Consider the following 27,777-nt stretch of genomic DNA (forward strand, 5'->3'; position numbering starts at 1 on the left):
GGGGATGGGGAAGTGGAGAAGAAGGAAATATGTTTTCTGGTGGCTTCCTATTTTAACTATTTTTACTGACTAGGTATTAAGTTTAGTTGTTCTATCTGACATAGAAAGACATTGTTGTCAATACACTTTAAATTTTGAGGCCTTGGGAAAAAACCCAGGTTGCCCTGTCCTAATTATGGCCCCTTAGTTTTCCTGTGGCCCCTTCTCTTCTAGTTAATATCCCAAGCTACTTTAGATCTTACCTTGAGATGGTAGAAATCCCCACTACTTTTCATTTTTTCCTTAGCCCCTTTAATAGGAACTCCCAAGATGCCCAGTGATTAATTGCTCCCCTAGGTTTAAATCTCAACACCCCCCCCATTATTTCTGACTTCCCCTAGGCTATAACACCCTTGACTATTATCAAGCTACAACATTTCCTGGGCCTTGAACATTCCACCCCCTTACACCTATTCTATTCAACTTTGATATTTTTAAGAATCCCTTGCTTTGACAATTTTGTTACTATCTTGTTAAATTTAATAAACACTTTTAAAAAACAAACTATATGAATAGAAGATCACAGTGTCATATACAAGCTTTTTTGTTCTTTTTATATATTAGAATGTGTGTTTATTGATGATTGTCAAGTTCATAAAAAGAAAAAAATCTCCTGCTTTCCTCCATAACTTTATTAAGGCGGCAAACTTGCTATATTTAATGCTTTGTTTTGTGTTTGCTGGGATAATACAGGATTCCCATTTGGTCCTTATTGCCAGAGTATCATTCTTCATCCTAAGGAGGTTTCTTTCTCCAGCTTTAGGGGTAGTGGAGTCTTATTGAAGCCAGCTTCAACCTAGAAGAATCTGTGAATACCTCCAGTAGGTTGCTCTTATAATTTCCAATATAGTCACTCCTCCACCACATTTTCCTTGAACAATTTAGTCATCTTCTTCCCCCACACTTTAAATAGTTTTGCTTTCAAAACTATTAAACTATTTAATTGTACCTATCCCAAAAGAATGGGAACCACCAAGAAAACCACAAAATCACCTAATGGTTTATTGTCAGTTGGGATTTCAGCAATTACCCTTTCTGAGGGATTCACAATTATTATTCATAAATCCCTCTTTCTTTTCCCCATTTCATAGTTTTTCCTCTCCACACTGTTTCTTCAACCCTCACTCATCTCAGCTTCCTATCCCCTATTTCTTGATCTTTTCCTTGGTCTCCTAGCGTCATCTCTGTCTCTTTTCCTCTATAATCTCATGTGTTTCCCCCTTCACACTAGTCTCTGATCCCTTCCCAGTAATAGGAAGATTCCACAAGAAACCTGTCGGAGTCCTTTAAGGGCCTGTGGAAATGACTTTGGGGAAAAAACACTGAACTAGAGCTTCTCTTCAAAATAAGAAAGAACTTGATAAGAATTAGAGCTGTCAGAAAACATTACGGATGGGAAGCGGTATGTAATAGTCAATGAAGAATAGGCCTCACAGTCAGGAACACCTAGGTTTAAGTCTTGCCTCTGAAATATACTGGCTGTGTGACCCTTGTTGAGTCATTTAACTTCTAGAGAAGATAACTAGGTGGTACAGCAGATAGAGTACCAGGCCTCAAGTCACAAAGACTCATCTTTCCAAATTAAAATCCGACCTCAGACACTTGCTAGCTGTGTGACCCCGGGCAAGTCACTTAACCCTGCTTGCCTCAGTTTCCTTATCTGCAAAATGAGCTGGAGAAGGAAATAACAAACTGTTTCAGTGTCTTTGCCAAGAAAACCCCCAAATGGGGTCACGGAGAGTCAGACATGACTGAAAACAAGTCCTAGGCAACTCTCTAAGGCTTATGGTTTGAATCCTAGCTCTAATACTAACTAGTTGTGTGACATCAAGTTAAATGATCTCTCTGAGTCTTTTCTGCTCATCTGTAAAATGGGGATCATCGACTCACAGTGAAGGCAGTATATTTATAAGCTGTAAAACACTATATTGATGTAAACTATTATTTTTAGCATTCCATCCCTTCTTCACTGCACTAGTGACTAGAAACCATTCAGGGGAAATGTTGTCCCCTAAGCCAGCCTCATATAGGGAAGTGTGTCTCTCCCTCTTCCTTGCTGATTGCTCTAATTTCCTTTCCCCTCCCTTAGCTTAACTTTAAGAACGAGGTGCTTTCCATCTCTAAACAGGAGGGCTTTGTGAAAAGGGGAGAGAAGTGGTTCCAGTTTTTCCCAACTTATAAAATGCAAAGCTGGCTCAGTGCCTGCCTCCTTCCCTGACCTAAGAGCTAACATCTTCCCCGGTCTCTAGAGAAATGCCTGACAAGCTCACAAATAAAACTCCACATTCCCTAGAATTGTAGAGAGGGGCCCTGTCAGAATGAAGAATGACCCTCTCTGGTAATAAGATCCAATAGGATTGAAATCTGACGGCCAGAAGAAGAGGCCAAAGTGGAATTGAAACTGTTGTGAGATTTTTCAAATCAAGTGAGAAACCAGAAATGGAAAAAAAGGAGGAAGAGATGGAAGGAAAATACAGAGATGAAGAGAGAGAAGAGAAAGAGGGGAGGTGAAAGGAGGAGGAGAGAGAAAGAATGCCAAAGCATTTTTCTTTTCTCTACCGACCTTGCTTTTCTGTCTTTCCCCTGCTATTATCAGCTCCCTCTCTCCGGGGCAAACTTACTTGGAGGTCAACAATTTCCCCTTCTGATTCCATCCCGCTGGGTTCAGTTCTTTCCTTACTGGTTGCCTGCAGCAGACTGCGTGGGCAACTGCGGACTTTGCTGTCTGGGACTCTTTGAGGCTTTCCTTAGGTAGGAGGGTGTACAGCTGGCAAGACAGACCTGCTATTCATCTGTCTGTTGTGATATTCCTGACCTGGCCTCAACTCTAGGGGAAACGTGGTTGTACATACATCTGTGTGTGCGATGGGGTGCGCATGCACACATGGGGTAAAGGTCAGGTGCCAATTTTTTATTTCTTTCAAGACATGAAACATCCTCGTGAAACAGCCTTCCTCTGAGCTGTGCATTATCAACATCATTGTCTTTAGTGTCTCCAATAAGCTTTTGGAGCCCAACCCAATTGCTCCATAGCCAAATTGTTTGTACACATGAAGGACCCCTGTATGTTTTTTAAAAGCAAAAAGCATCAAGATGCAGTCTGATATCCAGATGAGAGGACTGAGGAGGGCATGCAGTCACTAAGGGTGAGCCTCCAGCAAATGGCTATAATCTGTCTCCCCCAACCCCAGCTTCTGGGTTTACATGAACTGGGTTCAATCTTTCGGGCATCTAAAAAAATTGCCCCATTTGGTGCATGCCATTAACCAGAGTTTTCCCCTGGAAACATCAAAATTCACTTCATTTTGCCCATACACACAATTCACTCCTGAGAATGTCAGAATATAGTTCAATCTAGGTTTTCTACAGATGTGAATAAAAGGGCTCTTAGCTCTCATATAAGCTAAAAATATCTATTGGATACAGGACATCCCTTATTTTACACCACAGGATGAATGCAAAAAACCTCCAAGGAGTCCATAAATATGTAAGGTATGTTTCCTTCCTCCTAATTGAGCCCCATTTTTTCCAAAGGGCCCTATTTTGGTTGAGGTAACCTCTTCCAAGAAGAGAGATGCACTTGGGATTGCCTCTCTGGTGAGGCTCTTTTCCCCCAGGTACCTCTACTGTCCACGGAATTTGTAGTGCTAACCTAAAAAGCCTATTTGAGCTACGTTGAAACAGAACTTTGTATTTGGGATTGCTAAAGAGTCACTCCCTTTCCCAACGGACATGCATTGTCCAAAGAACTGTTAACAGGAGAGAAGATTAGGTTTGCTCCCCATTTTGACTTTGTCCTTTGCAGCCCCTCCACCTCTGTGGCTGAGCAGAGCTCTTCCTTATATGAAATGATGAAGAGCAAAGTCAGCAGAACCAGGAGAACAAGTTACATATCACCCCATGTAAAGGAAAACAACTTTAAAAGCCTTGAAAGTTCTACTTTAGCTCTCCCAAAAGTTCCTACTCACCTCCCCACTTCTTGTCATTGTGAATATCTATCCTCATTATCCATACCTGGGTCTGGACCCAGGCAACACTTGAGGGGGGGTAGTCCATCCCATGTGTGTGTGGAACTGGTCAGTTCCTTCTCCTGGACCCTGCATGGTTTTATTTTTGTGGGTTTTTTTTTCTCCACCTAGCACTCCCTTTACCTTCCTTAATCCCTTGCCCTCTATCTTTTACCCTCAAAGGGTTATTTTTTTCTTTTTCTTACTATAAAGAGGGTAATTGCTGTTTCAAAGCCTCTCTCAACAACACCAAAAATGCCAAGTTTTCCTAGGCTAAATATGTTCAAGTCACATTTAGTATGTGCCTCTGAATGGGTACAATACCTAAGTCCCCATCCTTTATCTGGCCAATTTTTTTTCCTTTTCCCCACAATTTTCCTATTCCCTATTGAGCCTCACCCCTCAGTTGTGAACATAATTGGCAGGATTCTGCCGAGCTATTACAACTTGTCTACCCAGGAGTCCCCGGAAGGCTTGCTCCTCCAGCTCCCTTTATGAATTCCTGTATTCCCATCTAAATACATGCAAGGCTATGTACTTACCTGTCTCTTCCATTAACTTTTCCTTCCATCTATCCTTTTTTGTGCACAAATGAAAAAAAAAATCAAAATTTGGGTTTTGGGATGCATTTCTCCTTTCTCTGTCCTGAGTTTTGTGGAGCTAAATTCTCTGCCACTTCATGGCTTACCTGTTCACCTCGTGGCTGGGGCAGGAGCAGGGGGCAGAGGATCCACTCCAGTCTGCTATCAGACAGTGCATACTGCCAGCTTGGGAGGATGGAGAGGATGGAGCAGGCCTGCCCACAGTGATATCCGGGGATGAAAGTCCTCAAAAGATCCTGGCTAGCTTGCCATTTGTTAAAAGGAAAATTCTTTATTTGGGCTTTCACCCTGACTAACAGGCAAAACTCAGGAAAATGAAAATTAAAGGAGTTTATTAAAATACATCAAGGTAGTAACTCATTGACAGGCTCATCACTAGAAATCAGCAAGGATTCAAGATGTAGCCGGTTTTTATTGATAACTTTCATAACAAGGGCAAGACAATTCAGATAGGTCCACTTCAGCAAAAGAGGATGGCCCATTGCATCTCAGCTCCTCCCCTATTGCCTGTATATAATATTTAACAGGTAGGAAATGACCTGCTATAGGTAAGAGGTGACCTGCTATATGATGAATAGCTGGTAATACAAAAGCTGAGGACTGGGTGATACCTCCCCCAACACTGATTCACAAACAGTCCTGAAAACAACAGTTCACTAAATCAGAATAACTTTTAATAGAGTTTTCACAAAACCTCCCACCACCCACCGCCTCCTAGGCACAGGACCTATGCTTGGCAGGGTCTGCTTTTTGAAACTTCATTCAGCCTTGAGTAATTGGGTCTCTATATTCATATCTGATGGGAAAATATCTCAGTCCAGCTATTACCCTGACTCTCTCAAACTAATGAATTTTCAAAATGATGAATTCTCAGATTGCAAGATGGGGTGGCTCTCTCTGGAAGAATGTTTATCTGCTAGACATTCTGGCCAAAGTTTGAGAAGGGCAAGGAGACAAATCTCTTCCTCTACCCTCTTCCTGTCCCCAACCAAATGATTCCCTCTTGGAAGCCAGGTTCTTCCTGGACTGTTATCTCTTGCCTATAATCTCATTAGCTTTTTGGACTGCCACATCTCACTGTTGACTCATACTGAGCTAGAAGACCACTAAAACCTCCTGTCAAAGTATATTAAAAAGTCTCCTTTTTAATTTCTCTGGAAATATTAAGTGATAAATATTTCCCTTTAAGAAAGTGATTCAGTTGGTTTTTGTCCTTCATACTAGAAGAGGGCCACATGTCAGCTGTGGCTGATTAGATTAATTTAGCTCAGAAGACCCTACCACAGGCCAGGCACAAATAGTCCATATGAACATTTGGAATGGAGAGGTTTTCAAATTTGCACTTTGAGTTACTTCAATTCTGCTTTGTTCATAGAGCACCGTACCTTCTTTAATGCAGAGGGTGTTCCTGTGCCAGTGACTCCCGTGTCTTACAATTGATTTTAAAGTTCTTCAGAGAGACCTTGAGAGTGTCCTTGTATCACTTCTAACTTCTGTGTGAGCACTTGCCTTGTGTGTGTTTTCCTTAAGATAGCCTTTTAGGCAAACGTGAATTTGACATTCAAACAATGTGGCCATCCCGTCAGAATTATGCTGTCTGCAATAGAGTTTGAATGCCTGGCAGTGCCGCTTGAGGAAAGACCTCAGTGTCCAGTACCTTATCTTGCCAGGTGATCTTCAGAATCTTCCTAAAACAATTCAAATGGAAGCAATTCAGTTTCCTGGAATGACACTGATAGTCCAAGTTTCATAGGCATGCAACAGTGAGGTCAGTACAATGGCTCTGTAGACCTTGAGTTTGATAGGCAGTCTCTTCTCTCCCACATTTTCCTCTGGAGCCTCCCAAACGCTGAACTAGTTCTGGCAATGTGTGCATCAACTTCATCATCTTTGTGTGTATCCCTGGAAAGTATACTGCCAAAGTAAGTGAACTAATCCACAGCATTCAAGATTTCTCCATTTGCTATAACTGATGGTTCCACATATAAATGATGCAATGCTAGCTGGTGGAGAACCTGTTTTTTTGGTGTTGTCAGGCCAAAATTAGCACAAGTGGCAGAGAATCGATCCATACTCTAGCACATCTCAGCCTCAGAGACTGCACTGAGTGAACAATCTTCTGCGAACAAAATGTTGCACACCAACTCTCCCTACACTTTAGTCTTGGCTTGTAGCCTTTTCAAGTTAAATAATTTACCTTCAGTGTGTAGTTGACCTTGACGCCATTTTCATCCTCACTGAAGGTGTCTGACAACATCGCTGAAAACAGCATGCCAAAAAGCATGGGAGCAAGCACACAGCCCTGCTTCACTCAGTTGGTGACTGGGAAAGTGTGAGAGCATCATCTGTTATCCAGAACCCTTACAAGCACACCATCATGGAGCTGGCAAACAATATTGATGAACTCTGGGAAACGAAATTTTGCCATGACCTTCCACAAGCCCTCACAACTGACAGTATCAAAAGCCTTGGCCAGATCAACCAACATTTTGTACAGATTTCTGTTCTGCTTCTGGCATTTTTCCTGGAGTTGTTGGGCAGCAAACACCATATCAACCGTTACTTGGCCCTTTCTGAAGCCACACTGGCTCTCAGGTAGATGACCATCTTCCAGATGAAGGATCAGCCTATCAAGGAGAACTCTGGCAAGAATCCTGCTGGCAATGATTATTAAGAGAAAGACACCCTCCCTCACACCCCTATTCCCGTGATTGTCACAGGACGACCTTTTTCCCTTTCCTTTCTAGAGATGGACGATAGAGGGACCCTTGAACTCCTGGGGCCTCTTGCCATATTACGTAGAAGATTTTGGTCAGCTTTTGTATGAGCAGTGGGTCCCCTGCCTTGTAAATCTAGGTTGGAATAGAATCAGCACCAGGTACTTTGCCGCAGGAGAGGAGCCTAATGGCTTTCAAAATTTCTTCTTCAGTTGGAAGTTCAGCTGAAGAGACATTGACTTCAACCTGAGATTGGTTTCAGTATTGATTAATGACAGTCTGTTGACAATGCTGTGGAAGCATTCAGTCCATCTTTACAGGATCATGTCCCTATCACTAATCAAAGTGGCTCCATCAGCACTGAGCAGTTGAGATGCACCATAGGTCTTTGGCCCAAAAACAGCCTTCAGAGCATATAAAAGCACTTTGGATTGTTACTATCAGCATAAAACTGAATTTCATCTGACTTCTTACTGAGCCAAGAATTCTACATCTCTCTCAGCGTTGCTTGCACTTTACTTTTTCTTTCTTTTTTTTTTATTAATTTATCAACAATCACTTCCATAAGCTTTTGAGTTTTAAATTTTTCTCCGCCTCCATCCCCAAGACAGCACACAATCTGATATAGGCTATACATATACATTCCTATTAAACATATTTTCACATTAGTGATGTTGTAAGGAAGAATTAGAACCAATAGGAGGAACCACAAGTAATAGAAAACAAAGCCAAACAGAAGAAAAAATAGCAAATAGTATACTTCGATCTACAAACTCCATAGTTCTTTCTTTGGATATGGATAGCATTTTCCATCATGAGACCTTCAGAGATGTCTGAGATCCTTGCATTGCTGAGAAGGGCTAAGTCTATCAACATTAGTCATCGTACAATGTGACTATTACTGTGTACAACATTCTCCTAATTCTGCTCACTTCATTCAACACCGTCCATACAAGTCTTTCCAGGTTTTTCTGAAGTCCACCTGCTCATCATTTCTTATAGCACGATAGTATTCCATTATATTTGCACTTTACTTTTGATGGAGTTAAACGCTGCCTAGTTAGAGCCAGACAAACTATCCTGCTGATAAGTGTTATAGAGTTCTCATTTTTTTTTTTGTTTAGCAGCTTCTGAATTTCACCATCATTTTCATCAAACCAATCTTGAAGTTTGCAAGCGTTCTGGCCCAGATGGGTAAAAGCAGTGCTCTACACTAAACCCCTGAAAGCTTCCCACTCCTTTTCAGTTCTATTCTTGCCAACCATGTGTTGGCTCAACTTTCACTCTAAGTTAGCAACAAAGGGTTCACCCTCAGAGAAGCACTGTTGACATTACAGCTTCTGGTAGTTGTCTTGCCTTGGAAACTACAGCTTTTGTTGAATGCAAATGTTTGGCTAGGAGAGGATAAATCTATGACCTATCCAGCGCTCTGTGATACACATCACCTTTGTCACTCTCACATCCTTCTGTATCTTCTCCTTACAACGATGTAGTATATTAAATGCCAATGTTTGATGCAAGGGTACATCCATCAAGTTTTATTGCATTTAGGTAAGCGGAAGACAATGTTAGTGATGAGAAGGTCATGAGATCCACAAGTCTCCAGTAGTAAGTGACCAGTAGTAGGCAACACTTTGCTGTTTCTGGTTCCATTCTTCCCAAGATCTTCCCTGCCAAGTCTGATAGTCTGTGCTTACTCTGGCCTTAAAGTGACTCAGAATTACAAACTTGTCCTCTTTTGGCACATTGATGGTGAGAGAATCCAGGTCTTTATAAAACTTTTCTTTGACCTCATCAGGGTTCATCGTGGTGGGAGCATGTGATAATGATGGTGGCGTGTTGCATTGTCATGAGCCTGCCATTCACTCCATTTGGGAGGCATACAAGCTTGTTAACTAGATTAGTTTTGATTATGAAATTTATGCCAGCTTCACAGTATTCTCTATCACTGCAGCCACATCAGAAAAACGTGTATCCAGCTGCAACTAAGGTAAGCTGGTCTTCATTTGCCAGCTCTATTTCACTCAGGGCTGCTATTTGGAGGTGATACCTGCTAAGTTTTCCCACAACAAGAGCTCTTCATCTTTCAGGTCTACTGGATTTAGTATTGTCTATCAGTATGCACACATTGCATGTACCAATGGTTAGTGGAATCATCTTTGCAAAAGTTTTTGTACATTTTTTTGTGTTTTGACCGCCGGGTAGGATCCCTGCCTGCTGCATAGTAAGCAGGCCAGGATTAGGTTAGGTGAAGCGGACAAGTTTTAGGGTACCTTTTCTAGCCCCTTTCCCACACCAGGAGGTGAATAGTATGGTCCTTAAAAAAGTCTGCTCAGACACTCAGGGAACTGCTGAATCTCCCTGCTGCTTTGGTACGATGCGAAGACAACCCTATGGGCTGGGCTGCCTGGGTGCAGGGTTGTGACTATAGCTCCCAGTGCATACACATCTGCTGCTTTGTCACTTACCCATTGCCACAAGACTTTCAGGTAGGTAAAAATAGTAAAATGATGTGGGTGGTATCTTCTGACTTGTACATGCATTGGATTTAAGTGAAGCAGAGTTGCACAAAGTTGTCAGCTTTACTCTCTCTTCTAGTCATCAAAGTTCACTCGCAGAACAAAAGTCAAGATGACTGGTGGTGACATGAAATTCAGTGGATGACTTTGATGTCTTCGATGTTTAAACAAGTTCTGAGCACTCCAGAGCACCTGCTTCCACCGCCTGCATGTCCCATTAGAACAAATTGTTCGCACCCACCTATTCTGCCAAGGAAGTCTTCATATGCTTGGGGTAGACAAACCTCTAACTCACTTATGAGTTTGAGACTTTCAATTACCCTCAACCTGGTTTAGCCTATCTGCTGAAACACTTTACTAGGTCATGGCCACTCCCCATGCTACAATTTCTTGGAGCCGTAGGTGAGAGTTGGATAAATCAGGTGGACATCAAAGATGGAAAGCAGCCCTGAAAAGAGCTCGGCAGCCCTCACACCAGAAGTAAAAGTTTTCTCTGAAAACCCATACACCACAAAAGTGCATAGAATAAAAGCTAAGGCTTTTCTTTTAAAGGAAATAAGGATGTGAAGAAAGGGTGATAACCAAACTTATCTCTTGAAGTGGTTTAAATCCTTGACTTCCTCAAGCCCTAAAGAAATTGGCCTGTCACCCACCCAAGGAAAGTGTCTTCTTTTTTTATTCAGAAAGAACTGCAATATTGATGATTCTGATCTTGGAGAGGAGATCTTCTCTTTCAGTGCTGGAGAGGGGGAACAAACAGGGAAGCAATTAAGTAATAACTATAATTCTGGAATGGTACCCAAAATTCTTTATAACATTATAATATTTTCCATATTCAAGATTCCTATAAAGTTACCATTGTCATGGGGCAGAAAGAGATGTGAGGATATGGGTGGCCTATACCAGTTTAGATATCTTTTTTTTCTCTAGGCTAGAAATGTCTCTGATTTAGAATAAAGTTAAAGTAAATAAAATTGTTTCTGTCAAACTTGTGCCTAAACTGTACAGTTCAATACTAACGTTTTTTTCCTTGAACACTACCAGTTGTTTTTTCCACACAGATCGCTACTGATCCACACTTTTCCTTTCTGCACTTGGAAAATCAATTTTCTGCACCTAAATGTAGATCTTGTGAAATTCAGCCCATCATTTTCATCTATTAAGATCTTTCTAAATTATATCATCCAGGGAAGCTAACCTTTTCTGTTTACTATCATCAGCAAATTTGACACGTATCGAAGTCATTGGTAGAATACGTTGAATAGGACAGGATCGAGGGTCGATATCCGTTTGTAAAGACAAAAGAGACTTCACTAAAAACTTCTCTTCACATTGATATCACACCACTAATCACTACTCTTTGGATCCAGTCATTCAACCAGTTCCAAATTCATCTAACTGTACTATTATCTAGCCCACACCCCTTCATATTTTTCACAAGGATAATATGAAGTAATTTGCCAAATGCTGTGCTGAAATCTTTACTTTGTTCATGATATTCCTATTCTTAAGGAAAGCACTCCACCGCTCTATTGTCCATAACTATTCATCTCTGCTCTAGCCTCACTTTCCTACCTTCACAACTTTGACCCTGTGATTGACTAGATCAAATATACACTATCTTCTCATCTTCAGTCCCTGGATCACTTGTCCTATCACTGCTAACACCTTGCCACCATTGCTTTCCCTGTTCCTACTTGTTCTACTAAACACTGTTAGAGAAAGTCACACTACTGTACTTTCTGGATCTCAGTATAAATTTGTTATCTAATTTCAGCTTCACCATTATTGCTGCATCACAATTCCTTTATAGTACTTCAAGCGGTTATCACACTCCTCTCAGTAGCTTTTCCAAACCTCCTCTTTTCCCCTCAAATCCCCTTAACTACCCTTTCCCTTTCATTCTCAACAGAGAATTCCAGTTCCTGCTTTAATAACATAAGCAAGGCTATCCCCAAAGTTCCTTCTTTTCCTCTACTCCATACCTTTTCCTCATTGTCCCCTATTCTGTCCTCTCTCTGAAAAAGAGGTAACTTTTCTTTTTTTTGCCAAAGTCAACATCTCTACTTGTGCCTTAAATCCTGACCCCTCTCGTCTCTTCTGGGAGCATGCCCTTTGAATTATTTGTTTTTCATAATTTTTGAAGGGCTAGTTTGTTTCTTTTTTGTCTTGTTATAATTTTTATTGGTGTTTTCTGTTTCTTACATTACCACAGTATCCCATATATCCCTTCTCCACCCCCTTCTTGAGAGCTATCCGTATGACAAATAATATATTTTTAGAGCAGAAAAAAAAGTCAGCAAACCAATCAACACATTAAGAAAGTCCAAAAGTATATGCAACAAGTAACGACTATGGACTTCTCACTTCCACAAAGGGGTAGGTTGGGGGCATCTTCTCATTTCTCTTTGTTTGATTCTCACTTTCTTCTCTATCATTTTCAATCTTTCCTTAGCTACTGGCTCCTTCCTGATGCCATAACTAGGTCTCCATGATCCTTAAAAAAACCTTCTCTTAACCCTTCTATTCCCTCAATTTATCATCCTCTAGCTCTTCTCCATTTCACAGCCAAACTTTTACAAAAGATCCATTATATTCAATGCTTCTTGGCCATTGAACTGAAATTGCTCTCTCTAAAGTTGCCATAATTTCTTGGTTTCTAGATCCAATGGATTTTTCTCAATCTTAAACCTACTTTAACTTTTTGTATTTTTTGACACTGATGACCACACTTTCTGCCAACATGTTCCCTCCTCCCTTAGCTTTACTAACACTACTCTGTCTTGGTCCTTTATGCACCAGCCAAAACTGTACCACTAACTGTTTTCTAAACTCAGCATTCCACGTCTTATCTCTGTGCCTTTGCTGAAAGTGTCCACCATGTCTGGAATTCACTTCCTCCTCACTCTTGCCCCTCATAATTCCCAGTTTCCTTGCAGTCTCTATTTAGATGCTATTTCCTATATGAAGCCTTTCTTGATCCTCACTGTGTTAGTTGCAATATCCTAACCCCTATCTCCATGCAAATTAAACTAGTTTTTCCTTAAAAGATATTGAGACCATCCTCAAGACTTGTTTGGCTGAAAGGACTAAAAGGTCAGGCTTGTGTTGATCCCCAAGTATAAAACAACCTTGGGAAATTCCAGAAGCCCTCTGATGTTTGGCTGGTGGAAAATGGACAACTGAAGCAAGGGAGCTTTGCTCAAGAAAATTAATTTGAGATGTCATATCTCTGGTGAATATCCTTCACTTGCTATGACTAAGCAAATCTCTTTTTTGTTGACTGTTGTATAATCTACAAGTATCTGAACTACTAGGAGACAGGCAGAACACCCTCCCCTCCACACATACATATACAGAGAGAGAGAGAGAGAGAGAGAGAGAGAGTTGTTAATGCTCCGGCCTGCTTCAAATTGTCTTGTGTTTATCTGTCTATATTCTGAACCCCCTCCCCCCAAGTAGACTGGAAAGTCCTTGAGGAAAGGGTCTTTTTCATGTTCATTTTTGTATCCTGTCCCCTAGCATAGTTTCTTGTGCATAGTAAGCATTAGCTTAATCAATGTTTGGTGTCATCAAATTGTTCAGGTGTGAAGGAGTCGCCATTTGTGTAAGAAGAGAGTGTACCCACAGTGACAAATCATGGATCTTTGAAGTAGTAGAGTAAGCATTTGTTGGAGCCTATTTCTGGGACTTGGAAAGATTTCCCAGAAGAATAAGTTGTCAGTCAATGCTGAAAGCAATCAGCCTTTGTGTTTGGTAAGCATAAGAGAAAGCCAGGTGGCTTACCTGGAGGTACTAACTATAACAGAAAAAGGAAAGCAGAGGCAACAAGCAAAGGGTAGTAAGGCAGCATCCATCCCAAAGCTGGGGCAAAAATTGACACTTCCAAAGTGAAGGCAGCCGTACCCTAGAGGCTGGGACCAATACTTCCCAAACTAGGGCAGCATACCAAATGTTCCCAGACTGGGGCTGGCACCCATACTTCCAAAGCAGGACACAGGGTGGAACAAGGAAGAAATACAAACCAGGGACGTCACCAGGGAGCTCCAGCTATAACAGGGAAACCAGTCAGACCCACCTAAATGAGTTCGGACCCCACTCTATGAAGCACATAGCCTTATTCATCTTCTAGACCTGCTATGATCTCTGAGGAGTCCTATCTATCAAACGGATGAGAAGTGGATGTAATGTTGTACCAAATATATATTACATAATATATTGTATATTTATTACATATTTATATTTTATTTTTATTACTAAAATATTTTAAAATATATTTTTAAACTTTTTTTAATTTCAAGTTCCAAATTCTATCCCTCTCCACCCCCCCCCCCCGATGGAAAGCAATCAAAATATCTCATTTTGTTCCAATCTCAAGCCTGAACCATCAGACTGGCCTACGTCAGGCCTTGTAACTGGCAAGATTGGTTTAGAATTACCTCACTGACAATCTTGTAATTGAAATGGGTAAAGGTCGAGGTCAAAGGAGGGGATTCCCTGGTGATTAGCTAGCTTGATAAATGATCTTGACACGCTGAGGCTGCTACACATCCTGCTACCTATGGTCAGTCCTCAATAGGATAAGGTGAGGCTATAGTATCAGAAAACACTACACCCCCCCCATGAAGCCCTTCAGGGTTAATTCTGGATAGGGGTGTGCTGGTAAATATTTAACTACTCTGGGGGAAATGTGCATATGACACACTTTTAAGTTTAATTAGCATTATTAACATTTTCTCCATCACTTTCTAAAGGCTAAAAAATCAACAAAACAATAAATCAATCCCTGGTTGGTAACACTTGATTTCTGAAGTGTAAATACTCACACTGAAAATTTAACAACTGTCTTTCCAGAACTAAGTTGGCTCCCTGCCTTAGACTGTTGAGTATTGGGTGAAGTAGCTGCTCTTTGGGCACCCAACCTATGTCAGAAGGGCTTGAGGAAGTAGCTCCAGAGACTGTGCTATACATTACTTCTGGAAGGTGAGACGCTCAGCCCTGCTAATCGAGGCACGATAAATTCAACTTGAAATGGGCCCTCCCTGCAGTAAAATAATGCCTTTATTCTTCCCTAATTGATAATCTACGTCTCCATAGAAGCTATTTCAAATTTTTTCTTCTCTCCTCAGACCTCCTGTACTTCCCCCTCCAGACCTCTCTCATCCGATGACCTTGCTTCTTAATTCACAGAGAAAATTCAGGCTATTTCATGTGAGCTTCTTTTTCTTCCCTTCCCTCCATCTCAAAACCCACTGATGACATTCCCCATTTGCTCCTCCTTTCTTCTAATCTGTGTCTGCAACCATCTAGGATCTCTCCATAAACCATATTTCCCAAAACTTGATTGAGTAGGCTGGAGTTTGAATTTTCTTTTCTTTTTTTTGGGGGGGGCAGCTAGACAATGAGGTTAAGTGACTTGCCCAGGGTCACATAGCTTGAAAGTGTTATGCGTCTGAGGTCGGATTTGAACTCAGGTCCTCCTGAATCCAGGGCCGTGCTGTATCCACTGCACCACCTAGCTGTCCCTGAGCCTGAATTTTCTTAGGATTGACCTCTCACCTGTTCCCCCTCGTATGGGTCACTATTTGATCTAGGGACTGCCACTGAGGTCTCATCCAGACCAGTCAACCTTACATCATCAATGTAGTGGTGAACATCAGTGCTCTCAGGAAGTGGGGTCCATTTTAGGTCTTTGTCCACTAGCCTGTGGAAATACAGGGGATAATTTAAGTACTCCTGGGAAAGGGAAATAAAGGTACACTATACTGGATTCCTTCCCAGGTGATGGTGAACCACCCACTAAAAGTCTCAGCCTCTTGAATAGAGAAAAAGGCTTTATCTAATTCAACAACTCCATACCACTCACACAAGGCTTGTAGGAGTTACTAGGTTTTAAATAATTTATGATCAAAGCATACTATTTGCTCTTTTTTTCCCTTCTATTTTGTTTTGTTTCTTCTTTCTTATGGTTCCTCCTATTGGCTCTAATTCTTCTTTACAACATGACTAATGTGAAAATATGCTTGATAGGAATGTATATGTAGAGCCTGTATCAGATTACATCAGATTACATGCTGTTTTAGGGAGGGAGGTGGGGAGGAAGTAGGAGAAAATTTAAAACTCAAAAGCTAATAGAAGTAATTGTTGAAAACTAAACATAAATTAATGAATTAAAAAATTTAAAAAATAATAATTTATGGAATTTTTTTTTTACATTACTGTCACTTTCAAATGACTCTCCCCTACCTCAAAAGACTTCTCCTCACAGCAAAAAGTATGATTGGTGGGTGAGAAGAAGATTATACAAACATGGAGTAAGAGGTGGAGGGGAGTGGGCATCAGATGAATCTCATTCTTATCTATGTGATAGCGGTATGGCACATATCCAGAGTGGGAGGGAAGAATATGCATTTATAAAATGACTACTATGCGCCAGGCATTGTTCTAAGTTCTTTAGAAATATTTTCTCGTTTGATCCTCCCAACTACTCTGGAGAGGTTGGTGCTATTATCATGCCCATTTTACACCTAAAGAAACTGAGAGATAAAATGACTTGCCTAGAGTCACACCACTAGTAAGTGTCTGAAGCTGGATTTGAACCCAGGTCTTCGTGACTCCAGTCCCAGAGCTCTATCAACTGCATCCCCTAGTGGCCTCACCTAGGACACCAGCTCCCCATTTAGAGAAGCTAAGGAGAGCGAGTCATGGTAATGGAATGAAAGTGCTTTGGAGAAACTATGGAATGCATATAGACATTCTGTAACTGCTTCTGGTCACTCAACCACAATATTAGTAAGGGAATTTTTCAGCTGACTATGTAGATAGAACTATGGCATCTTCAAAAGGCCTGAGTCGGCATTGGCCTAGCTCTTTGACACCTTCTTTTCAGCTATAGGACACATCTGAGGGATCCTGGTGACTCCTTTACTCTCATCATCCAGTAAAATACAATGCCGTAAGTTGCTGGGGGCTCTTTCCACATCTGAGGTCAGGTGGTTCTAGAAAAGCACTTTGGTCCTTGGCCTCCGTGTTCTTTCCTTTCAGTTTTAGGTAAAAGAGGTGGGCTTCTGTGATTTTCAAAAGCATGCCAGCATTCAAATCCTGGTTTTGTAACCAGTGCAGTATTGATGCTCTGAGGAGCAAGGAATGACCTGTGGGAATGACCTTCTATATACAGGCCAGAGGTAGTTTGTATTTTGTCCTTTGCTTATCTTATAAGTAAATATTCCTTTGTAAATTCTAATTGATATGAAGTGATTACATGTAACCAGCGTGCTAGTCACTGGTGGAAACATAACTGAAGAGGATGGGAGCTAAGTCCCAAAAAGGAAAAACCCTGGACTTTCCCACATGGCCAAATCTCTGGAGTTTGCCTGAGGCTATCATCCCATCAACTGGCTTTTCTTGTGGCTACACCCAATCTCCCAATTCTGTTATTCTTAACCTAGCCTAGCCCTCCCTGTGGCCCCCAGACATTTCCCATACTTAATCCTAGCTAGGCTCTATTGTCCAGGTCCCAGGAGTTCTGTTAACCCCAGTTTACTGGCCACTTCCATCCAGATCTCCTTAGACCCCTCCTCCAGTCACCCCAAACTACTTGGCCACTCCTAAATCCATACCACAGTCTTTCTGTATATAAGGTCCATCTTGTCTCCATTAAGATGCTCTGATTCTTGTAATCTAGCCACTGCTGAGATTTTTACAATCTCACCACTAGCTCACAGGTGCTCAGATTCCTTAAGAGTGTGGCCATTATAGACAATCTTTAATAAACTTTGTCTTTGGCTGAAAGAAGGCTTGGATCGAATTCTTTCAGGCAGGACCCACGTGTCATGATTTGGGGGTTCCAGCACCCCTAACCTCTAGACCTCATCATAACCAGTGAGGGCTTGAGCCAATGGCCCTAGAAAGGAGAACACTTCCAACCCTTCAGAGTACCATATAATCCTGAGAGGGAAATGTAGAAATGTAGATAGGCTAGATCTGGGAGAGGGAATCAAACCATATTTGCTACATCTGAAACAGACAGCAGAGGACTGAGTGCACACAAAGTCTGGTGTAAAAATACATCAAATTCAACAGAGAAACAAGTAGGCATAGAGAGGATGGTTAAGAGAGAAGATGATACTGGGGAGGAAATAGTCAAAATCAAAACAAACTTCCTGATCCTAACGATTGATTTAGAGGGAGAAAAAAGAAAACAACTAGAATCTAAAGGGAGGGTAGTGAGGTGGCACAGTGGATAGAGCATCAAGCCTGGGAGTCATGAAGACCTAAGTTCAAATCCAGTGTCACTCACTTACTAGTGGTGTGACTTTGGGAAAGTCACTTAGTTTGCCTCAGTTTCCACATCCGTAAAATGAGTTAGGGAAGGAAATGACAAATCACTCCAGTATCTTTGCCAAGAAAACCCCAAATGGGGTCACGAAGAGTCAGAAATGATTGAACAACCACAAAATAGATTGCCCTAAGACCAGAGATGTCAAATGTGCAGCCTGCCCATACTCCAGAGTTTGGCCCAAACCAGATTAAAAGGCAATTGGGAAATATTTAACAAAATAAATATAAATAGAACAAAATATACTCTTAATATGTAGTTTTCTAAGTCAATATGCTCTAGTAGAAATCCTTATGAATAGTTTAATCATTTCTATTTGAATCTGAAACCATTGTCTACCAATACCAATTGGAGAATGGCTGAATAAATTGTGGTATATTAATGTAATGTGATATCATTTTGTCATAGGAAATGATAAGAGACTATTTTAGAGAATTTGTGCAGAATAAACAGTGAAGAACTAGGAGAACAATTTATACAAAGGCAACAGCATTATAAAGAAAAACAAATTTAAAAGATTTAAGAACACTGACCGAAACAACGAACAGCTATATTTCCAAAAGACTGATGATGAAGGGTGTTATCTGCCACCTGACAGAGGGAAGGTAAACACAGGATACAAAGATATGCATTTTTGGATATGGAAACTACGAGTATTTGTTTTTCTCACCTATGCTTATTTGTTACCAGGATTTTTTTTCTTTTTTTATCTTTGGTTAATTGGGGGAGGTGTTTTGGGGGAGAGTGGGTAAATATTAGAAATAGCAAAAAAAAAAAAAAGAATCATGGTAAAATTTTTTAAATGTGCAGAAGAGAACAGGAATATAGAAGGGAGCTCAAACAAGGAAGACAGTTTTGAACGTGATGTGTAGAATTTATTGTATAATTTTTAAAAAGCAAGAGGCATGAAACAGTTCTACAGTTTCATATAGAATTCTCTTTGTGCTCTGTGTGAATTAAAACGCTCTTTTTTGTCATTTAGTTCAGAATAAAATATGGAATTTATAAAAAGGAATGCAACTAAGTAAAACAAGCCAACACATTGACCACACATGCCTTATTTCTTACTTGTCATTTATCACCTTTCTGCTGAGCAGAGGCCTGCTTCATCTCTGTTGACTAAAGACCTAATCCATCCTTGCATTAATCAGAGTTCTGATGTATTTCAATATTGTTTTCCTTTACATTATATAATTTTTTCTGGTTCTGCTAACTTCCCTCTGCATCAGTTAATACAATTTCTCCTATTTCCCACAATTCTTCATATTGACCATTTCTTACAACACAATAATATTCCTTTGTATTCCTCTAACAGTTTGTTCAGCCATTCCTCAATTAATGGGTACAAATTTAGTTTCTAGTTCTTTATTAATACAAATGCACTGCTATGAATATTTTTGCATATACAGAAACTTTCCTTCTTTGACTCCCTTGAGGCGTGCATCACTGAGTCAAATGGAATATACAGTTTGGTGATTTTTCTAGTATAATTCCGAATTGTTTTCCAGAATGGTTGAAACAATTCACAGCTCTAACGGCAGTTGTTCTATTGCTGTTTGCCAAGCAGAAGTCTACCCTGATTCTAAATGAGAAGTAGAAGATCAAGTTCACATGAGAATGCCCATCATAGACTAGGGATGTTCACAGGGATGGTAAACATAATTCCCCTGTGTTCTTTCATATTTAGGGGTTAGGGTTAATTCTGACTCATGGTTAAATGAATGATTAATAACAGAGCTTCCCTTATGATGACCTCAAATACCTCTTGCCTTCACTATAATTAAAAGGAACTTAGCACTGCCTTAAGAGGAAAAAGAATATGCCCTTCTCTTAGTCATAGAAGAGCTAGGGCCATGGTTCTCTAAGAGTATCCATAGACTACTAAGGGTCTCTCAGGTAAACTATGGACCAGGAGAAAATGCAATTCTGAGAGAGAGAGAGAGAGAGAGAGAGAGAGAGAGAGAGAGAGAGAGAGAGAGAGAGAGAGAGTTTTTCAATATATCATTTCCCTGGCCATTTTAATTGGTTCTCACCGTCATCTCCCAGTTATTAAGGCACTTCCTTTCTAAATTTCTTTTTACAACTTTGAAAATAGCTTTCATTTATTTAGCAAGTTCTAGTAGTTACAGTACTGGACCAGGAGTGAAGAACTGGGTTTGAATCCTGCCCTCGACAGAGTAGCCTGATACCTTTGGGAAAACCACTCTGGGCCTCAGGGATTCACACCAGATGGCCTCTAAATTAATGACCCTATGACCTGTGAACTCGTTGTGTCTTTCCAGGAGAAGGAAAGCTTCTTTAAGAGGAGAGATTGTCTGGTTTTGGGGTTTTTTTTTTAATATATATAGTCATATCACCAGCAGCATGCACAGTGCCTTGCACAGAACGGGTGTTTAGATGTTCCCTAAATTGAATTGTATCCCTAAGAGCAATTAAAAAAGCACTATTTTGTCTATTATGGTAACAAAGAAAGACAATTAAGTAAGACAAACCATCACAACAACTACATCTAACAGCTTAGGCCAAATTCTTCACCTGTAGGCCATCCCTTATTTTTGAAAGGGATGGAAATATGTTTCATTATTGGTCGTCTGAAGATTATTCATCGCGTTTAATGAACATTCAAACTACTTTTCAGGGTAGTTATCGTTCACTTTGGGATCTCATAATATGTGATTATGGGATCACATAAGGCTATTGTGAAGCTAAAAATAATACCAATAGTATGTTCTATTGATTCTGCTTTCTTTGTTTAGCATCAGTTCATACAAGCCTTCCCATATTTCTCTTATTTCCTCATAGTCATTATTTCTTCTTCTTTTTTTTTTTTGGGAATTGGGGTTATGTGACTTGCCCAGAGTCACACAGCTAGCGAGTGTTATGTATCTGAGACTGGGATTTGAACTTAGGTCCTCCTGACTTAAGGGCCAGTGCTCTATCCACTGCACAACCTAGCTGCCCCTATAGTCATTATTTTTATCATTCAATAATATTCCATTCCATTCACATGCCCCAATTTGTTCAGTCATTCTCCCATTTAATGAGCACTGACTTATTTTTTCTAGTTTTTTGCTACCAAAAGAAGTGTTCCTATGAATATCTTGGTGTCTCTGAGGTCTTTCTCACAGTTTTTCATTTTATTATACTAAGTGCTCACTACTGATATCACTGAATCAAAGGGTATGAACAGTTTGGTAACTTTTCTCACATAATTTCTAATTGTTTTCCAGAATGCTTAGGCCAATCCACAGCTTCTCCAACAGTCTGTTAGTGCACCTGTCTTCCTGTATCCCTTCTAACATTGATTATTTCCATCTTTATCATCTCTGTCAATTTGGAGAAACAGATTTAGAAGGGACAATATAGGAGAGTTCTCAGAAGGAAAAGAGTCCTCTGTTTTACAACTTTCTAATACATTTAACACATATTATCACTAGGAAGTAACATGACATAGGACAGCTAGGTGGCATAGTGGATAGAATACTGAACTTGGAGTCAGGAAGACTCATTTTCCTGAGTTCAAATCTGACCTCAGATACTTCCTAGCTGTGTGACCCTGGGCAAGTCACTTAACCTCTGTTTGCCTCAGTTCCTCATCTGTAAAATGAGCTGGAGAAGGAAATGGTAAACCACTCCAGTATCTTTGGCAAGAAAACCCCAAATGGGTCACAAAGAGTCAGCTGTAACTGAAATGACTGAATAACAACAAACATGACATAAGGCATACAGTATTAGGTCTAGAGGCAAGAAGATCTGGGTTTGAACCAGCCTCTGACATTTACTAGCCTTGTGACCATGGGCAAGTCATTCAATCTGAGTCTCGGTTTCCTTACCTATGAAATAGTGACACAGATAACTCTAGAATTTACTTCATAAGGTTGTTGTAAGGTTAAAAATAAATAACGTATATAAAAACATTTTGCAAATTTTGAAGTGCTATATAAATGATGGCCATTTTTTTTAAATTAAAGTTTTGTCTTTACTAATCTTATCCCCTAACTGGAATAAATAAGGAACCTGTAAGGAAGAAACCCCATCTGATCTAAATTTCATATTTCACTCAGTACCTACATAGTACTCTGAATATAGTAAGCATTTTGTGTGTGTGTATATATATACACATATATATGTGTGTGTGTGCGTGTGTATATATGTATGTATGTATGTATGTATGTATGTGTGTGTGCGTATGTATATTTTTTAAAATTTTTTTTTTGTGGAATTGAACTGAATATAGAGATCAGAACTGAGGATCTCTAGGTACTTGCTCAGTAGCATTCTATATAACCATGGATTCTGGGAACATCCTGACTTCTGGACCTTCCTGATCTTTCCCCATTTCCTCTTCTACAGCCTCTCTCTACATGTGCATTTGGAGGGCTGAGCCAGATGACTAAGATCCAGAAACAAAATTATACTGTGTGACTAAGAAGGAGCTTAAGGTGGGGGATGGAATTTGGTGGAGTTTGAAAGTGTGATTGCAAATTGATTATCCTAAACAATCATAATTAACCTGGAAAAAGTAGCAAGGCACTCCAGAATTAGCATTGTCAGAGCCTTCAGGTGCTCTTTGAATATTTGTATCTCTCTGGCACCAACCAGCTGGGAAATTTAGTTAATGAAGACAAGCCCAAATATTTCTGCCCTTGATTGCAGCCTCCTTTGGCCCTCACAAATCAGTATTACTAGAGTTGCTCACAAAGAATAAATGGGATGATTAGAATTTTGCCTCCTTTTATTTCTCTTGAATACCTTGGGGTAGAGCCTTTAATGGGCACAGCAACGGTCACATGGTGTATCGTTGTTGTTTGTCCTTCATTCTCAAAGAGGACCATGACTTCAGGGAGGTGATGCCATGACATGCAAGTGAATTGGATTTAAGTGAGGCAGAGCTGTGCATAGTCACCAGCCTCACTTTTACCTCCCGAGCCAACTGGGTCACATGGTATGTAGCTAGGAAGAAAAGACAAATGGTTTAGATATTCTACAATTTAGATAATTAAGACCTGGAATATATTTTGATTTCCCTTTCCTTTGGGTACCACAGTCAGGTCTTTTGCCTTTGAAATAGCTTTAGGCCCCTATCCCTTCCTTTTTTCTGATAGCTATCACTCTTTTACCTCAATAATATTCTCTTTGCTATTCAGCGTTCAGCTGGGTATATCTTTCCCTTACACCTTTATCATTCACTTTCCTTCTTTCCTCAGCTATTCGTAAAGCCTCACAGACAGCCATTTTATGTTCTTGATCTTCTTTTTCTTTGGGATTTTGTTGTTGTTATTGTTGCTATCTCCGGTACAATATTGTGAAACACCACCCATAGTTCTTCAAGCATGCTATTTACCATATCTAATCCCTAAAATCTAAAATCTATTCATCACTTCTACTTTGTATTCGTAAGAGATGTTTTTTAGATCATACCTATAGGGTCTGCTGGTTTTCCCTCCTTTCTTCAACCTAAGTCTGAATTTTGCAATGAGAAACTCATAATCTGAGACACAGTCAGCTCTAGGTCTTGTTTTAACTGACTGTACAGAGCTTTTCCACCTTTGACTGCAAGGTATATAATCAATCTGTTTTTAATATTGACCATCTGGTGATATCCATGTGTAGAATCACCTTTTGGGTTTTTAAAAAAAGTGTTTACTATGACAGTTGTCTTAACAAAACTCTACTTCATTTTGCACTCCAAGGCCAAACTTGCCAATTATCTTTGATTTCCTACTGGAGCATTCCAATCCCCTTTGATGATTGTGATATCTTTTTTTTGGTGTCATTTCTAGAAGATATTGTAAGTCTTCATGAAACTGATCCACTTTGGCCTCTTTGGCATCAATGGTTGGAGCATAGGCTTATATTACTGTAATGTTCAATAGTTTGCCTTGGATTTGAACAGATATTCTGTCATTTTTGAAAATGTGCCCCAGTAATGCTTTTCTCACCTTTTTATTGACTGAGGGCAATTCCATTTCTTCTAAAGGATTCCTGCCCACAGTAGTATATGTAATGATTACCTGAATTAAATTCATTCACTCCCATTTATTTAAGTTTGCTGACATCCAAGATGTTGATGTTTAATCTTTCCATCTCCTGTTTGACCACATCCAGCTTACCTTGTTTCATAGATCTTACATTCCAGGTGTCTATGCAGTATTGATCTTTATAGAGTCAGACTTTCCTTTTGTCACTATTGACATCTGCAGCTGTGTTTCCTTTCAGCTTTGGCCCAGCCACTTCATTCTTTCTGGAGCTATTTGTAGTGTCCTCTGCTATTCCTCAGTAGCATGTTGGACTCCTTCCAACTTGAGGGGCTTATCTTTGGGTGTCAGTCTTTTACCATTTTAATACTGTCCATGGGGTTTACTTGGCAAAGATACTGGAGTGGTTTGCCATTTCAGTCTCCAGTGGATCACCTTTTATCAGAACTCTACTACGGTCTGTCTTGGCTAACTGTGTATGACATAGCTCATAGTTTCATTGACCTAGGCAAGCCCCTCTGCTGCAATAAGGCAGAGATCCAGGAGGGGCTCATCTCTTTTGATACCCCTATTAAGTCTGGTACTCTTCAGAGCACTGTCTACCAGAATCCTTATCTGTTGCTGGTTGTTTCTTATGGTTAGGAATTATTTAGGGACATAAATAAAATAGCAGCTCCTAATTAGATTTCTCATTACTTCTCTTTTAAATAACATCTATTACTTTCTGAATTTGAGTAAACCGATTTTTGGCATTTACAACTATTTTAACATTTAGACTATTTTAAAGTTGACTTTCTCTTTCACCATACTACAGCCAATTCATTAACATAGAACCATGCTGACTGCCAAATTTGATTCTGTCGGAGGTGGGGATAAAATTCAGTTTTATTTAAAGGAATTAGTCAAATCATTTTAGATATCTCTTTGGAAAACAAGCCTGGATTGACTTGTCCTTGACAAATAAATGTTATGCCGTTATACCATTGTTGAGGTTAGTCTGTCTGAGACATTCCCTTCAAGTTGTTCAAAGTCCAAAATATGTTGTGCTGTAGGGGATTTGGGATAAAGAGAAATTGGGGTGGAGGGAGAGGAAAAGAGAAGGAACAGCTGTATGCATACATATATTGTATATCTTAAATATATGTAATAAACCTCATTATAAATAGATGAAAATAACATTGATTTGGATATGCAATGGATCAAATCATGTTGTTTGAAACAATAATTAAGCAATGAAAAACCTGGTCTATAGTTACCTTATAACACAGCTGTTATTCTTATTTGCTGTAGGTGAACATTATACATTCTAAAATGTATGACAGAGACTCTGTTCTGACACAAAGGTCATAAATATATTGCAAGGACCTTTCACTTATCTGTCTCATTGTCTGTATCTAAGTGGAACCTCAGTATCTGTCAATTCCCCTAGAGTAGCTCTCAGTTCTACTTATAGGCTAAAAAAAATGATTATTTTCTTAATATATTAATAACCAATTTTATATATAAGACCCAAAGATCCTCTCTTTTTATTTCCTCATTCAAAGTCCAGTACTTGTGAAGGACAGGGCTGACTAGGAAACATTCTCCTCAATCTTGGACGGGACCCCACTCAACTGGGAGAGCTTATTTCTGATCTAATCTAGGTGAATTCTGGACCATGGTTTCAGAGCTGGGTGGAGAATAGATCCTTTTTATTGGATTCCCCAGGCAGGACTGGTCTGGCTTGAGATGACTCTCTTTGTCCAAGAGTGCTGACAAGATTAGAATTACATTTCCCCAGTCCCTCATTAGAATAAGCCCACCTTCATTATAATATTCACTCCCTCATTAATTGTTAGCCAGTCAAAATTGTTTTGCACCCTTCAGGGATAACCCTTTTTCCAAAGGCATCTAAACATTCAAGTGACCTCCATTCTGGGTCTTTGGTTTCCCAGAGAACCACTGACCTCAACTTATTATCTGCTAGCCACAATTAATAAATTCATTATTAATTACCCAGAAACTCTCTCAGACTTTTCATTTGTTTCAGAGCATTCAGGCTTAGTAATAAAAGTTTCATTTACACAGTAAGTGATAGAGAAAGTACTCACATGTGAACCTAAGGAAAGTAAAGAGATAACACCTCTCAGGTGGTACACCCTTCGCCTCAGGAAGTAGCATATTTCCTGTGGATACTAGTAGAGAAATCTAATCAAAACTTTCCATAGTGCCTTATATATGTATATAGGTACCATTAACTTATTTCGACATTTTTACCTCTCGAAAAAGGCCAACAGGAGCAGCTAGGTGGCATGGTGGATAGAGCACTGGCCCTGGAGTCAGGAGGAACTGAATTCAAATATGGCCTCAGACACATGATACTCACTAGCTGTGTGACCCTGGACAAGTCACTTAACCTCGATTGCCTCAGCAAAAAAAAAAAAGGCAAAGAAAGAGACATTTGGGTGAAAACAATGAGAAAAGCAACCTCATTACTTTGACAGAAACACAGACAATTCTGAGAGGATCCAAGATAAAATGGCCTCTCAAGAAAAGTGCTAAGATGAGAGTACCGGAGAGAAAGCAGTGTCTCAGAGAAAAAGGAATTACTGAAGGTAAAAATGTCTTGTTTCTGAGAAGCTCAACTATATATGGTTATTCTGTGGATGTCAAGAGTGATAGCTGGGAAACTTTTTTGTAGTTATGCAACAATTGTACATTGTCTACTTGTGGTGGGTCTGACAGAAAGGTGAATTTTGGTTTTTCAAAGGTAGAGGTGAGTCACTTCACATAAGAAGCCCCTGCTTTGAGGTAGGTGTCAGTAAGTGACTAGAGATGGAAATGGAGGATGAGGAGAAGGAGGAAGGAGGGGGAGGGGGAAGTGGAAAGAATAAGGAAGGGGAAGAGGAGGAGGAGAAATCTAATCTAAGAGAAGTTTAGTGGAGGAAAACAGGCTTTACAAGTTGCTTACTGTGGGGCAGCTAGGTGGTACAATGGATAGAGTGCTAGCCCTGGAGTCAAGAGGACCTGAGATCAAATTTGGCTTCAGGCACTTGACACTTACTAGCTATGTGACCCTGGGCAAGTCACTTAACTCCATTGCCTAGCCAAAAAAAAAAAAAACCCAAACAAGCAAAGGAACAAGCTGCTTGCTGAGAGCTGAACTGATTGGAGGAAATCTTTCCCATTCAGAAACACTAATTGGAGGAAAGAAATATGCTAGCTAGAAAGGCTAGGTTACTTGGTCCTTTACTACCACCAACAGCTGGAAAGGTGGGAATCACTCAGAGATTTGTCTGCCTTACTCTTTACTACCATATATGGCTTGAGAAGAGGAAAGTCCTCAGAGGACAACCTGAATAGCTTCATCCAGCCAAGACAGGAGACCCCAACCTGCTTAGAGTTTTTGTTTTCACTAAATGATCTAAACATTTATTTCAGTGGGCCAAGAGTAGCAGCAACCAGCAAGAAAAGTTGCCGGGAGCGCCTGCGTTCCTGGCTGTGGTCTGATGCCGGCAGAGTGTGAAGAGAGAAAGAATCACGGGCCAGGTGAGAGCAGTGAAGAACAAACTCTGTTTATTGTTCTGAGGGCTCAGAC

At 40.1% G+C, this 27,777-nt stretch overlaps 1 protein-coding gene and 1 long non-coding RNA gene across 2 annotated transcripts in view; both read right to left on the reverse strand.

Annotated features, from left to right (window-relative positions):
• The window catches only part of NINJ2 (ninjurin 2), a 154,240-nt gene extending 151,432 nt beyond the window's left edge, over positions 1 to 2,808 (reverse strand). Inside the window, exon 1 of the mRNA XM_021001715.2 lies at positions 2,661 to 2,808. Within this exon, the coding sequence (XP_020857374.1) occupies positions 2,661 to 2,693 (33 nt within the window). The 5' untranslated portion in view covers positions 2,694 to 2,808. The remainder of the gene's footprint in view (positions 1 to 2,660) is intronic.
• A 2,214-nt stretch (positions 2,809 to 5,022) lies between these two features.
• On the reverse strand, positions 5,023 to 27,192 carry LOC110218763 (uncharacterized). Its single transcript, XR_002327399.2, has 3 exons — positions 26,457 to 27,192; positions 22,975 to 23,175; positions 5,023 to 10,623 (listed from the first exon to the last, which is right to left on the reverse strand). It is a non-coding gene; the product is annotated as an uncharacterized LOC110218763 (long non-coding RNA).
• Between the last annotated feature and the right edge of the window lie 585 nt (positions 27,193 to 27,777).

The sequence above is a fragment of the Phascolarctos cinereus genome, unplaced genomic scaffold (assembly GCF_003287225.1).
Source record: "Phascolarctos cinereus isolate Bilbo 61053 unplaced genomic scaffold, phaCin_HiC Scaffold_1;HRSCAF=81, whole genome shotgun sequence".
In the NCBI taxonomy this organism is placed as follows: domain Eukaryota; kingdom Metazoa; phylum Chordata; class Mammalia; order Diprotodontia; family Phascolarctidae; genus Phascolarctos; species Phascolarctos cinereus.